General features: G+C 32.8%; 1 protein-coding gene across 1 annotated transcript; it reads left to right on the top strand.

The window, feature by feature from the left end:
• The first annotated feature begins 2,347 nt into the window (after positions 1-2,347).
• On the top strand, positions 2,348-14,362 carry LOC100246458 (CSC1-like protein At3g54510). Its single transcript, XM_002265161.4, has 9 exons — positions 2,348-2,777; positions 4,633-4,773; positions 6,110-6,173; positions 7,131-7,343; positions 8,378-8,676; positions 9,471-9,750; positions 9,897-10,175; positions 11,595-11,828; positions 14,002-14,362. The coding sequence occupies exons 1-9, from the start codon at positions 2,476-2,478 to the stop codon at positions 14,155-14,157; spliced, it is 1,968 nt and encodes a 655-aa protein (XP_002265197.1). The 5' UTR covers positions 2,348-2,475; the 3' UTR covers positions 14,158-14,362.
• The last annotated feature ends 884 nt before the right edge of the window (positions 14,363-15,246 follow it).

Below are 15,246 nucleotides of genomic sequence, written 5' to 3'. Positions count from 1 at the left end.
ATCCTTTTAAAAAATATTTTAATTTATTGAGATGTTTGCATGTTTTATGTGTTTTATTTTCACAATAAACCAAAATTAAAGTTAAAATTGTTAAACCTTGAAGAGAGATAAATTTTGAGGTTGAGAAGTTTGACGAAAGAAACGATCTTCATTTATAAAGTGTTAAGATGTTATCTTGTTGCTTCGATGGGGCTTATATGAAGCACAAAAATATAAAGAGGTTCGATCAGTAATGATGTCTTAAGAATAGAATCATGAACTTATGAGCATACAAAAAAAAGCTATTTTGTTATGCTCGGATAATAAATAAGGTACTTCATGAAATTGTAAAAAATGGATATAACTACCACAAAGCTAGAAAATCTATAGATGATCATGGTTGTTTAATCTCTTTATGAAATAAGATGGTCTATCCCTTGAAGGCCACCTTATCCGTTCAATAGACTGATTATAAATTTAAAAAATATTAATGTTAGAATTTATAATAAGAACAAGTTATAACATTGATGTGGTATTGTCAAATTCTTATTGTTACTTTATGAATGACAAGATATATTCTAGAGATTCTTTTTTCATGGCGGATATTAAGGCAACCCTAAAGTCAAAGACGAGGAAATAAAATGAAGTTACAAATAGAAAAGAAAGCTTGAATACAGATTTGGCAACTAGAGGAGAAACATGATAGGAAAAAATGAAAAGAAAGGTTGATCTAGATCTGAATCAAAATCCAAGGGAAACAAGTGTTTCAATATCACAAAGAAAAACATTATGTAAGAAATTGTTCAAAATATAAAGAAAAAGAAAAAGAAAAAAGCTTCTACTATTGGTAATGCAATAGTCGTCAAGGAAAATTTCGATACTACAAATGTTCTTTTAGTTACTATCAATACTCGGATGATGGGTGGATCCTTGATTTAGGGTAATCTTATAATCATATGCCTCCCAACACAAATTGGTTTAGTACTTACAAACTTATAGATAATGATCAAAAGATTTTTATGAGAGAAACAATATTGCTTACAAGGTCATTGGGATAGACACAAATAGATGGCATTGTGAAGACATTGATTAATATAAGACATGCTCTAGAGTTGAAGAAAAAATTGATTTCTTTAGGTATACATGACTCCAGTGGATCCATGCACATATAAAATTGTTGAGAAGTTATGAGTATTAATGTTAGCCTTAGAAAGCAAGGTTAGACTAAAAATATTTATCATTATTAATAAAATATAAATTTTTTCCACACATTATTATTTTGATGTTTACTTATTTTAACTATTGATATTATGAGTATTTGCTCAATCAAGTTGTATTGTACATAGTCTGGGTGTATGAATGGTTATACACAAGATACAAATAACAAGTTTCCCATGACTTGATAAGTAGTTCATGGTTGTTCATGAGTTTGGACAATTTCGTAGAAGTCGTAGTATATTACCCTTTTAATTGAAGCACTTATCTTGGGCATTAGAATTGCATTCCAAGGTGAATATGCTACTAGATATTGGTTGTTAATTCAACAATGGGTTATAGACATTTTTCTTCGTAAACACCATGATATCTTTATACCGAAAAAGTTGTATCTCTTCAAATAATTCAAAGGTTAATGATCATATTTAAATCATGACCATAACAATTTCATTAAGTTGAAATATGACATTTATCCTTTTGGATATGATATCAAGTGACCATACAAAAGGTAGACTTCACTCGAGGAGAATTAAGATGTAATCTAAGTAGTTTATGATAATATTTAATTTAGATTATGAATATTAGTTCATGGAAAACATCATACAATGACATAGTAGGTCATGAACTATGATTTATACTTTAATTATCATAGTCCAATTAATCTTCTTTAGTCAGTTTTTTTGTCGTAACCCTAGCCTCTATATAAGTACTTTTGTGCTTTAAATTAGAGGGAACACATGAGAGCACTCTCAAGGTTATATTTAGTTCCCGAAAAATATTAAAGAAAGAAAAAAAATATCGAAAAAAATGATTTTATCATACTCGGTTGTCTTACAAAAAATACCAGCGAAAATTAAATATGATTAAAACTAGTTAGAAAGTTGTGTGTTTTCAATTATTTAATTTTTTAATCAATGAGTTAAAATAAATCAATCAAAATTTATAATTATTCTCCTTTTATTTATAATTATTTTTAATTTCTAATAAATCAATCAAAATTTTCATATTTTATTATAAAATACCTATTAAAAGTAGTTTGGCCTTTTCATTGTCATTGTAATAAAATTTTATACCCTGTCCCTTGATTAATTTCCTCATTCGACCGTTAATTAAATTATTATTATTATTATTATTATTATAATGCATGCAGCCAAAGGCGGTTACGCAGGGCAAGGGCAACAGTGCCACGTTCCCACCAAGGGTGGCAACCCCTCCCTCACTCTCTCTCCATCTGCTTCTTCTTTTTCTTCCCCTTCGTCTTCTTTTAACTTCTTCGCAGGGATGAACGCCCAAAGCTTATTCGCCTCAGCGGCTATCAACATAGGATTAGCATTGATCACCATCTTCCTCTTCTCCATACTGAAGAAACAGCCCTCTAACGCCCCCATCTACTACTCTCGCCGCCTCTCCCACCGCCACCCCATCCCCTCCCACCACCACCACCACAACTGGTGCTGCTCCACTCTTCTCCGCTTTCTTCCCTCGGTTTCTTGGATTCCCCAAGCCTTCCGGGTGTCGGAAGATGAGATTCTTCACACCAGTGGACTCGATGCTCTCGTCGTCATCAGACTCTTCAAATTCGGGTCTTTCTTTCTTTTATTACTTTTGTTATTATAATCGGCTCTTGTTTTTGATGATCTTTTTTTCTTTTTTGATATGAATTGGGATTGCTTTGGAATGGGAATTTTTTTGTTCTGGGTTTTTTTCGTTGGTGGCTTTGAAATGTGAAAGTAGAGAGAGATACTTATGGAAATATAGGGAAAAGGCCAAGTTAAGAGATGGTTTTGATTTGGGTGTTTGGTGGATTCGACACTGCAGAGATTTTCTGTTTTTTTTTTTTTTTTTTTTTTTTTTTTTTCTAAAAAAAAAAAAGAATTGCAAAAATCACTACCCTCCTTACAACCCATGTCAATTTACAAATCCTAACTATGTCTAAAAATTGATGGAAAAATCATAGGATACTTTTTTGTGGGCATCAACATCAGTTTTCATATGCTATATCCATTGTTTGTACATGGTCAACCTGTCCGCATACTCGAAAATTGGGGCGTAATTTATGGTTGACTTTTTTAACAGAAGTTTAGGATTGAAAGTGCACAGGTGATTTCCTAATTTACAAATAATAATAATAATAAATAAATAAAATGAAAATGAGACAATAAAATGAAATAAAATGTGTTTTTTCTTGGGCAACTTTGACTTCAAAAAATGAGTTTTGGAATTAAGGTTTAGAAAATGTTGGACCTGTTTGGAAACGATAGTTTTTTGTTCTCTAAAATAAAAAATATAGAAAACATATTTAATAACTAAAAACTGTTGTTTTCTATTTTTTGTTCTTAAGAACAAAAAAACATGATATTTTCAGATAATTTCTTTTAATTGTTTTTTATTGTATATTAATATGTAGAATGATTAAAAATAAAACACTAGATATAAAAATTATTTTTAAAACATATTTAAAAATATTAAAAATAAATTAAAAACATTTTATGTTTTTAAACAAACTTTTATTTTACAAAAATTAGAGAGTAGTTTTCAATAACTATTTTTTAGAATTGTTATTGAAAATTGTTACCAAATTATTCTTCTACTAAGTGGAATTTATTGGAAGAAATATTATATCCATTAGGAATGACAAACAGTGAGAAGAATTCATTTGAAGCATTCATGCTAATTTTGGGAAGGCCTTTTTATATTTTTAGTTAGGGTTTCACCTAAATAACCAATGGGCTAGCGATGGATTAGTAATCTCTAAAACTTAAATTTTCATTGGTTTTTTGTTGAGCCATTTCTAAGTTCTCGATTCTTTTGATATACTTCTTAACTTGTATATAAAATATTATAACTCTTACATAAAAGTGTTATCAAAATTAGTGTAGACTTATCGAATAGGAGGATTAGGAAGTTTAAACTTTTGAAGTATTAAAAAACTTTTAAGACCTCAATTTTTTAAGGTAAGTCTTAATATTTTACATAGAAGTTATGATCATTTTTTTATTTTTTAAAAACAGAAAACAAAAAATGTATCTAATCGAAACCCAAACTTTTTGTTTAATATGTTGCATAGCACGTCATGACTTCTATAGGTCTTGAGTTTGTCTATTTGTTCTCCACTTATTTCTTTGTGATCCGCAGTTTATTTTTTGTCTCTCCTTGCTAAGCTTTTGTGTTAAATTGATAGCTTTGTAACGGGACACTGTTAGAAAGATGTCTTTTAAGTATGCTTTTTCCTAAAAATTGAGTTTTGTTCTTTTCCCTTCTATATCTTAGGAGGCCACACTGCTACAGAGGAGAGATGACTCCATTTAGTTCCTAAGAAATGGAATGATACCCTTGTCATGATCATATAGTAGAGTTAATGAGCACACAAACAATTTGCAATACATTGTGCACTGGTTTGTGAATAATGCTCTTAAAAGTTTTTCATTCATTTTGCAGCATCAATTTCTTTGTGGCATGTTCTCTTGTGGGATTGCTGGTTCTTCTCCCACTCAATTATACCAGTCCTGGTGGACCATATAAGAGTTCACATTCCATGGATTCTTTTACAATATCTAATATCAGTAGAGGCTCTAACCGGTAAGGCAATCTCATTTTCCATGAGGAATTTCAAGTGTAATATCAAAACATTATGTGCAGCATGTGACTTACCATATGTTCCAGTTCTTTCCACTTAAGTTTTTAATGACCATCCTGTTTAAGAGTAGTGGTATGGGCATCACAATTTTATCTAGCTGTTGATTATAATCTAGGGATATAAAAATGTTGTGTATGTTATTTCTATGTCTAAAGAAAGGGTATGTAAAATATTTTCGATCCACACTGATTTCTATGAACTTTTGAAATTTTTAGGATATGAAAGTTTAGACTGTTGTAGGGTTGAATTAAATCAATGAAGGATTATAAGCTCGATCTATTGTCATGCTATCTCTTCTGAAATGACTCATTTTATTGCTTCTTGTACTTATTTTCACAGTTGAGAGGTTCAATAGTGATTGTTTTCTTAGGGAGTTGGCCTAACAAAGGCAAACTCCATATATTGCAGGAGTGAAGCCTTGGTTCTGAAGAGAGGGGTCCTTGTAGCCATTTGATAGTTGCAGCTCATGTTACCAACACTGATAACATTTCCAGACCAACATCAATAATGTTTCCAATACCATCACCCTCTCCTCCATGCCCTATCCTGTTGTTTCCAGTGTTGGTAGGTCTCCATCACTGACGAGGATTTTCATTTTTACAGAATTTTGAGGATTGTCGGTTCAATAGAATGTCGAATTAGTTCATCCTGTGGTGGTCCATTAATACAAACATTCTGCCAAATCCTTAGATGAGCATGCTTACTATCTTTCCCTTTCTTAATTCACCTACATAAAAGAATGTAGATGAGTCTCACTGTTTTTGTTTGGCCAATTACCATTTAGAAGAACATACTTGAAGTGATTAACTGCCCTGGAATTATCATTTATCTGTTTTCAATCCCTTAATTTTACTGCATTTTGTGGAGATCGATGTTGCACCAGATTATGTTTGGAAAGCAAGTGATAAATTACTTCTTCAGGAACTTGTGGCAATGGAATAATATCTTAGGTTACTTCCCCATCATTTATCTAGAATGAGGATGGTCTAAATAGTGGTATACAAACTGCAAGCAATATATCCAAAAAGATAAGGCCTCCTTTCGTATGCTATCTTGCCTTAAACAGAAATCTGAGTGGTGGTTTATAATCATGCTGTATATCATGCACATATACATGCATATAAATATGCAAGATGGTACATGTTTATCAGATTATGATGATATTTTCTTCTTTGATTGAGCTCATGAAATGCCTGTTGTATTCTAATTTATTCTTGTCTTAAACCCAGAAAGCCTATCAACTCAAGAGTACTTACCATGTTTTTTCCTGCTCCACAGGCTTTGGGTTCATTTTTCATGCCTATGCTTGATATCATTCTATGGATTGTACCTGCTATATAAGGTATTTTGCACTCAATTCTTTCCGGTACACAAAAATTTCAAGAAGCATTTATGACATATTTTCTTGTCTGTTTAAATACACAAACAGATCATCAATGTAATGTTGGGTTACTGAAATTCACATTTATGCAACTGTTTCACTACAAACTACATGGTGAATTAAACAAGGATGAAATCTATTGTGGTTCTAGTTATACATTGTGATACAGATAGAAGATATTGAAGAATCTAGAATCCTAGATGCTGTCATTCACTTATTTGATCTGCTCTCAAGCTTGTTTTCTTACTGTTACTCCTAGCCTTTTAAACCAAATCATCGTGTGTCTGCAATATGATAATTTCTCAACTCCAGTCTGCAAAAGATCATATCTATCTTACATGGATTCATTATGATGCACAGCAGTCATCTCTGAATGATACACTATGTTCTGTTCCATTACAGCACCAAGAATTTGATTTTCAGACATTGATATAATCTAATGGTTTGGTCATTTTAATTGAATTCTATTACACAAAAATATATTTCATATGTGGTTTTTTCGAAAATTATGCTAAAGATGTGCATATGATAAGTATGCTGTATGAAAGGGAAGAAAGTTTCCTGGTTTGCAGAAGTGAAGGAATATGACCTTACTATAAAGATTGTCAGTGTGGGAAGACTGAAGTACTTTTTCCTCTGTAATCATTTCTGGTTTGAAATATGAGCCAGCATATTTTTCTGCAATATGGGAACAATGGAACACAGCTTCAGTGTGCCACAGAACCATGGAACTGTGAGAGAAATAATATCAATCAACTCCCTGTATTCTTTTCTCTATATTATCTGTATATTATCTTTGAATGGCTTAGTTAAAACAGAGTAGAAGTATCGAGTTCTTAGACTTCGCATCTTCTTAATATTCTCTTTGCTATTCCATTGCACTTCAGTCATTGCAAGATGCAACCATTTGATCTGCAGGAATACAATGAGATATTGGCGAAAAGAACTCAACAACTTCAAAACATTAGGCATCAACCTGCTCAGTTCACTGTTCTGGTTCGAGAAATTCCCCTCTGCAGTGAGCACAAAACTAGTGGGTGTTCTGTAGATCATTTCTTCTCTAAACACTATCCATATGCATATCACTCTTATCAAATGTTATATGATGCGACAGACCTCGAGCAATTGTTGGTAAGGATCTACTGAGCCAGAATTCGCTGGTACCCCAATATATGCATTAGAGTTTCATTACTTTTGTGTGAAAATTATTTTTATGGTTTCACTCTGTTAAAATTATTTCCTTGTACATGCATCTTATGTCACTTTCACAGGCAAAAATATATTGGTAAAAAATTCAAGAATGTATAAAACTAAAAAATTCTTTTATCAACACATGTCACATAAAGATGTAACCTTCCTGGATCTTAGTGGAATTGAAAATGTTGTTTGGGGAAACAGGAGTAGAAAAGAGATATTTTAAAATGATTTTGGATTGATCATTTCTTCTGCTTCTTTTGGCAAAATCGTTATGAAGGCAACTATTTTATTGCTGATGCTATGATGCCCATATATATTTGGAATTGTGGCTTCTCCAGATCATTGATATTTTTTACCATCTCAGACTATAGCCATATGGATACCTGTTAAGTGAACGACAGTGTTTCCTTTTGTTTATCTTAAAATTTCCATGGACCCCATGAATTCTTCTATTAGCATATACAGAAAGAACTGGATCAAATTTTATCTAATTTGCAGGGAAGGCTCAGAGTCTGTGCTAAGTAGCGATGTCAATGCCTTAATGCTAAGATGTGGATCATGCATGGCACATGTTATGAACTTGATCAATATATTTAACATCTCATACCGATGGAACAAGCTAAGTTAAAACCAATAATCTTCTACATCAAGTTAACTACCGATATTATGTTTAGATTTGGCTTCCAATTATATCTTCTATCCACAGAATCCATGTGGGTATTTGCCTTTCTATTTTTACTGGTCGGAAAATCAAGACTAATATGATTGTGCCATGCTTTAGTAGACATACACTCTGCCTCACATCATATTCATCTTTCTTTTGGCTTTCTTACGGCTATTTGGGGTAACTTCTGATTAGTTGGAATGCTCTCTGCTTCACATCATATTCTTATGTCATATGGCTATTTGGGGTAACATCTGGTTATACTTTTTTTTTTTCTTTCTCTATTTTTTTTTCATCTTTTTAGGAGTTGCCTGTTGCTTTTGTTACTTTCAAGTCCCGATGGGGTGCTGCACTAGCAGCACAGAGTCAGCAGCACCCACATCCACTATTGTGGATCACAGAAATGGCTCCAGAGCCAAGGGATGTCTTATGGAAGAACTTGGCTACTTCATACAGATATCTGCCACTTCAGAACCTTCTTGTTTTTATTGCTGCATCACTTCTTACAATATTCTTTGCTATCCCAGTCACTGCAGTTCAAGGAATAGCAAAATTTGAAAAGTTAAGGAAATGGTTTCCTCCTGCCATGGCCTTACAGTTGATGTAAGGATTAACTTTTCTCGTTCATATTGTAAATTTTTAGGTATTGTGTATATTTTGGAATCTGTCTTGTTTTTAGCACCAAAACTTTAATTTCTTTTTCCTACGGTTGATTCATTAGCAATTGATCACTATACTACATGGGTGATATCTCATTAGGTTGACATAATCAGATGCCACTGATTTTGGTATTTACAGGATGGGGCTGTACTGATAAGGAGCCAAAGCCTAATATGCAGCTCTATCATTGATTTAGGATGAGATTTCTTCTAAATGCCTGTCTTTTTGTTTTCTGTATATGAGCATACTGATGAATTCATTATAACTTATTGCCATTTTCTTTCTAGAAATAAGCATTTTACCAAATAAAAAATGAGGGAAGAGAAACCAATTTAGATTATTTACAAAGACAGAGACAAGTACAAAACCAAGATCCAACACCCTTAGAATCTAACATCCAAAACAAACCCAATATGCACTTCCTTGAGACTGAGATGCTACAAAAAGCTAAGTAAAGAGAAGGCATCACTTGCTTTATGTATTTTTTTCTTTTCTACTTTTATCTTTCTTTAGACAAGGTGCTTCAATTTCCAGTGGTATATATTCTTTGAACCGAGTACTCAAGATGTTCTCTCAGTTTTTAGAGGAAAATGTTTACACAATTATCATAACTTGAAGCCTCAAAGTTGTATGAATTTATTTTGGTGCTTAGGTTTTGATGTATGCATTTGTCCTTTTCTTAATGATGCATCTTATGGTTCCCTTGGTTTTTGTCTGACATATCAACTGTCCTACAGACCAGGATTGCGCTCTGTTGTGACAGGATATCTTCCAAGTGCAGTTCTCAAAGGATTTATATATATTGTGCCCTTTGCCATGCTTGGAATGGCTAAGCTAGCAGGCTGTGTCTCGGGGAGCAAGCAGGAGATAAAATGTTGCAGCATGGTTTTCTATTTTTTGGTGGGAAATGTATTCTTCTTGAGCTTGTTATCAGGGTCTTTACTTGATGAAATTGGAGAATCTTTCTCTAATCCTAAGAATTTTCCTAGTCATCTTGCAAGTGCTGTCTCGGCTCAAGTAAGCTTGGTTCATATTTCTCAATTCTCCTGAAAAATTATCAGTTTTTTATTGCATGTATCATTTGAAAAGAAATTTATCCCTGCTGACAAAAGATTTTCATTTAGAAAAGGGCCTTACAGATCTTAATGATATTTGTTTGTTAGGCAGATTTCTTTATGACATACATCTTGACAGATGGGCTGTCAGGATTTTCTTTGGAGGTTCTTCAACCTGGCTTACTCATTTGGGATTTCATCAAATCACACACATACTCCCGTGGGAAGGAGAAAGTTCCTTATCTTTATTCAATGCCCTACTTCCGAGTTATTCCATTCGTCTCTCTCTCAATACTGATTGGCATGGTATATGCAGTAGTTGCACCATTGCTGCTACCATTTCTTATTGGCTACTTCTTTTTTGGCTATGCCGTGTACGTCAACCAGGTTTACACTCTCAACTTTGTCCTATCAAATGAAAATGTTGCACAAGATTTCTTTTATAGCATTATTGTTGTGAATGCATATTATTAAGTGCAATCAAAATGATTTCAGAGGAAGCAATATGAGTTTTGGCTGGGGGGTTGAGGTGGGAAAAAGAATCCTTTTTTTTTTTTCTTTTTTTTTCTTTTTTCATTTTTTTTTTCTTTTTCCTGCCTTTATTCTTCATCTGTGAACTTGAACTTATTAAAACTGGGAAATCCCTATTGGCCTAGTTTCTGTATGAGGATGGACTCCTTGTATACCCGAAAAATTGAGTAATTAACTAAACTAAATTTTGTTGTTTTAGTGTTTTTCTTGATTAACAATATGAGCTTCTTGGCTTTGATATTTAAAAACAGTTATGTAGTGGATGAGAATTCTAGTTTGCTCTATATCGAGAACCGTTTTTATGTTGGACAGTTAAAAGGAAAGGAAAGGAAAGGACAATGCTTAATTTTACTTAAAAATGGATTCCTTGCTCAAGATGTTTTAGGCGTTGTTTTTTCCTTTTTCCTTTGCCCCTTTCTTTATGAACTTGAAACAGAGTAGAAATATCTTCAGTGAGACTCACCCTGAGAATGAGGTCCCATAAAACTGATCAAGAAGTAGATGTTCATTAAGGAATGTTCTCAAATCCAGTCTTGTAGAAATTCATTATATCAGTGAAAACCATATTAAGGGGCTTGGAGGAGGAATACTGTCTGCCTCAATTGATGTCCTAAAATTTTCTGCTGTCACAAATTCTGTCATAAGGCTCCATTGCATTTGGAACTAGCAGAGACCATTTCAATGCTGTTAAAAAGATACTAATTTTTCCTTGTTTAAAATCTGAAAACTGCCTTTTTGAACCTGTGAAAAGTCATCCCCTTCTTGAGAGGATCCTAGTTATTGTCTAAGCCTTAAGTTAGATGAAATAGATCTACATTTGTGTGTTTTAACTTTTAAAGGAACTCGATTGATATAAAATTTTCATTTATTTCTTTGACATACAATGTACAGATTAAGTCATATATTGAACTTATAGATAGTTTCATGAAAACCGTTCTTTTTTAGTGCTTAGGATGCATATACACCTCAGAATCAATTAAACTATCTACTAAATGACCTTTATTTGCGAAGTTCAAAAGATTTTTGCATGTGGACAGCAGATTCTTCCATTTTATTGATAATCTGCATACTAACTACTTTTTGATAAGTAAAAATGTATTAAAACAACTAACAAAATAATGTATAGTGAGACAAATTGTTTACCAAGTAGCAAGTTCTCGGGTTGATCCCTCATAGAATTGCATACTTCCTATTGCTATAGCATCCTCTTTAATTTACTAGTTCTGTGTTCTTTCATTTTCATTAACACATTTTCTTTCACATACTACCTTGCAGATTCAAGATGTATATGAGACTGTTTACGAGTCGTGTGGACAATATTGGCCATACATTCATCACTATATTCTTGTTGCAATCGTCCTTATGCAAATAACAATGATTGGTCTCTTTGGGTTGAAGTCAAAACCGGCTGCAGCCATTTCCACAATACCACTCCTCTTGTTTACTATATTGTTCAATGAGTACTGCAAGATCCGTTTCCTTCCTACATTTTACCGTTGCTCTATCCAGGTAGATTTTGATTCATGCACTTTTTATTTGATCAATGGATTAGGATGCGAGGTATATATTAAAATTGCATCATAAAGGAAAAGAAATTATCACTTTGTTATGGATCAAATATTTGCTTCTGCTTTCTTTTGTGCTTTTGATGCCATTCATGTATTTCCATTTGCCTATCAGACTGCAGTTTCAACACAAGATTATATCCATTGAGCCTCACAGACCACATATGGATTATTTCTACTCAGTCTGTGTGAACTTTACTTCTCTAATCCACTTTTCTCTGTGTGTGTTTCTCACAGTTGGTCCCAGGCAGGGAGAAAGGGGTAGGATTATAGTATCATGGTCAAACCTCGCATGGACATGGACATGGACCCTAAAGCTCTAATCCTGTGTTTGTGGCATGTCTTAGAAGCAGGGTGTTGCATCAACCCCCAAGTGGAGTGAGAAATTAGCAAGAATTAGAGCATTTATCAGGAACATACATGGTTATGGGGAGAAACAGAAAAGGATTCCCATAATACAGGCAAGGACAGGCAAAAAAGCTAGTGAAAAAGAGTAGGCTTCCTTGGCAACTTGTAACATAGGACATCGATAAATAAAAGGGATACAGTTGGAAGATGCAGTAATTAGGAGAATTGACAGGGTTTATCGATATAACACACAATATGTGATTAGTGATACTGAATGAAAGAACATATTTGGAAATTGAAAGAAAGCTAGGTGCTATCCGAATGACACTTAAGCAATCAGGCATCCAAGAATTGGGAGTTGAAACCCAATGGAAGAACCATGAAGGAATAAAAGGAAAATAGTGTTTTGATAATGAAAGTGTTCTTGAAAGGAGATGGGATTTATGTTGAGCTGTTAGTTGGAGGTGGTCAACTATGGAGGATGCAACTGTGTCCAAATTTAAGGGAGAATGGAGTGGAGTGAAAGATAGGAGGGGATTTGAGAGAGTGGTAGGGCATCTTGTATGTAAAGCTTACTTGTGAGATATTCTCAAATTTAGAGAGGATCTTGAGAACCTGGGAGAACGTTTCTTTCCATTCTTCCTTTTTTCTCTGGTAGGAAATGGAATTTTTTGCATGGCTCCAAATAGGTAACTCCCTCCCATGTTGATTATCATATAGTGATATGGAAGCTTCTAGTGATGACATTTATCCCATAGGTACTACTATGCCTTCCTCTCATTCCCTCCAAAATAGGCTTGTCAATTCCCTTGCAACACTGAAGACCAAGACCCTCAAATCAGTCACAAAGTACTAGATGGTGGCAAGTTTAGTCCTCGGTTAGCCTCGTGATTTCTCTCCTTCTCTCGGTCTTCGAGTTTTATATTATTATTGATCGTAGTGTATCCAATGTACCACCCTGTTCTATATCTTCTATGTGATTCCTTTTCCTTCTTCAAAATGTGAATTAGATATCTCAAATTTGAGCTACTCACATTATTTCCAAAACATTAGTTATTATATGGTGGGCTACATGTGTTACAATTTGCTGGCATCCAAATCTCTAGGGTTTGTGTGATATCATGTTATGCCTTTATTTCTTTGCTAACAATTATGCATGACAGGATCACTTCTCTGTATTGCTATTTTCTTTTCATGTCTTCCTTTTTGTATGACAATCGGTTATCTGTTATTCATGTAACCGAATCCTACTCTGAATCTTCTTCCCTTGAAATATCATCCTCATTTGATGATCGAAAAAGAATTTGGAGTACTATCATATTTGCCCATTTAGTGGTCCCATATCCTCCATTGAACACTTTTGATAAATCACCTAGCCTGCCAAACCGTGTAAATAGTATCAATTTGGGGATTTATAGTCTTTGGATGACCTTAGACCTTTTACCCCTCTCCGATTATACTAATTAAACAGTGTTTTGTTTCCTCCTTTTTGTTTTCCGAATGAACACCTCAATGCAAAGAGTCTTATCCACGTTATTGAAGTGCTTTTCTAAAAAGCACTATAAGTGATTTTTAAACTTTTTAAAAGTATTTTTTAAATTTTACTCGATACTTGATTTTTTTTTTTTTTTTAAATATTATGTTAGAAGTACTTTCTAAAAGCATTGTCAAACAAACTCTTAGAATCAGTCTGGTTCATACTCGAGAATTTAATGCCATGTGCTGTGTTTTTACTTACAGCCTTGTTTGGATTACTTTTGTGTGGTCAGAATGCTATGGAAAATGATGAACTTGATGAGAAGAATGGGCTGCTGGAAGTAAACTATGAGAATGCGCATAATGCATACTGCAGATCCTTCTTGCAGCCGCAGGTGAGCTCCCCACCAGAATCAAGCTCCATGCAGCCATTGGTCTCTTCAACATGATTTTTCAGCTCAGGATCATCTAAGTTTCACTTTCCATTTTATTCTTTTGAAGATTTAGTTATAATCTTGCTGTAAAATATACCATTAACATTCCTTAATTTCCACGCAGCTCTTTAGTGAAAAGGTCTGTTAGGAGAAAGGATTAAGCCATATTAGCCAATATTCAATCTACAATCCTATTTATATCATGATCTGGAAAATTTGTTGTAGAATTTCTTATTTCATGTTCATTGGACCATCACTGGATGGTAGAAAGAACGAAGAAATTTCGGAATCTTAGATAATCCATGTGATACTGTCTCGTCTTCACGGATGTTACAAGTGAGACAATGTAAAAGACATTCATAAACTTAAGAAGTATCTTAAGCGGTACGAGAGTGTTAAGTATAATAAATGCCACCACATTAATTATAATAAATGTTAATTAAGTATTATTTATGATTTCTATTAATACTTATTAATGGAAATCATTAATGTTATTTATGAGTTCCATTAATATCTATTAATGAGAATATTAATGGAAGTCATTTGGAAAGCTTATAAAAGGGTTTTCCATCCTGTAATATGTATCCCTAAGCAAGAAAAAAATTTCTCTCTTTCTTTCATTCTCTTTGTCTTTCATTTTCTCAACTCTCTTCTATGATTCCTTCTTCTCATTATATATATATTGTTAAAGTAAGATATATTTTATCTTTACTACTTTGATTTACATTACATTTATCCTTGTTTTACAATACTTTTAGATTTTATATTGTTTGTTTTTCTACTTTATCATGACTTATTATAAATTTTTTGTTGAATTAAAAAAAATAGTTAAAAAAGAGTTTAAATAATTAAATATTATCAAACATGTTTTTCATGTTTGAGGAAAAAAAAGAATGCAAAAAAAAAATGACTTTTTCATATTTGGTTTTTTATAAAAAAAAAATATAAAAAAAATAGATATAATTAAAACTAGGTAAAAATTTATGTATTTTTAAATTATTTAATCTTTATATTGATGAATTAAAATAAGTAAATTGAGTTTGAAGTAATAAATAAAAATAATTTATCGATTTTTATTTATTTATTATTTTTTCTTTATATTTT

The sequence above is a fragment of the Vitis vinifera genome, chromosome 13 (assembly GCF_030704535.1).
Source record: "Vitis vinifera cultivar Pinot Noir 40024 chromosome 13, ASM3070453v1".
Taxonomy (NCBI): Eukaryota; Viridiplantae; Streptophyta; class Magnoliopsida; order Vitales; family Vitaceae; genus Vitis; species Vitis vinifera.
The sequence above is the reverse complement of the archived record's forward strand: the minus strand, read 5'-3'. Positions and strand labels throughout refer to the sequence as shown.

Bases quoted from the DNA above. Each gene is read 5' to 3' on its own strand.
- LOC100246458 (XM_002265161.4), top strand. From the start codon at position 2,476: ATGAACGCCCAAAGCTTATTCGCCTCAGCGGCTATCAACATAGGATTA. The intron at 4,774-6,109 runs GTAAGGCAATCT...CCTGCTCCACAG, and splicing joins ATCAGTAGAGGCTCTAACCG to GCTTTGGGTTCATTTTTCAT. The intron at 6,174-7,130 runs GTATTTTGCACT...TTTGATCTGCAG, and splicing joins GATTGTACCTGCTATATAAG to GAATACAATGAGATATTGGC.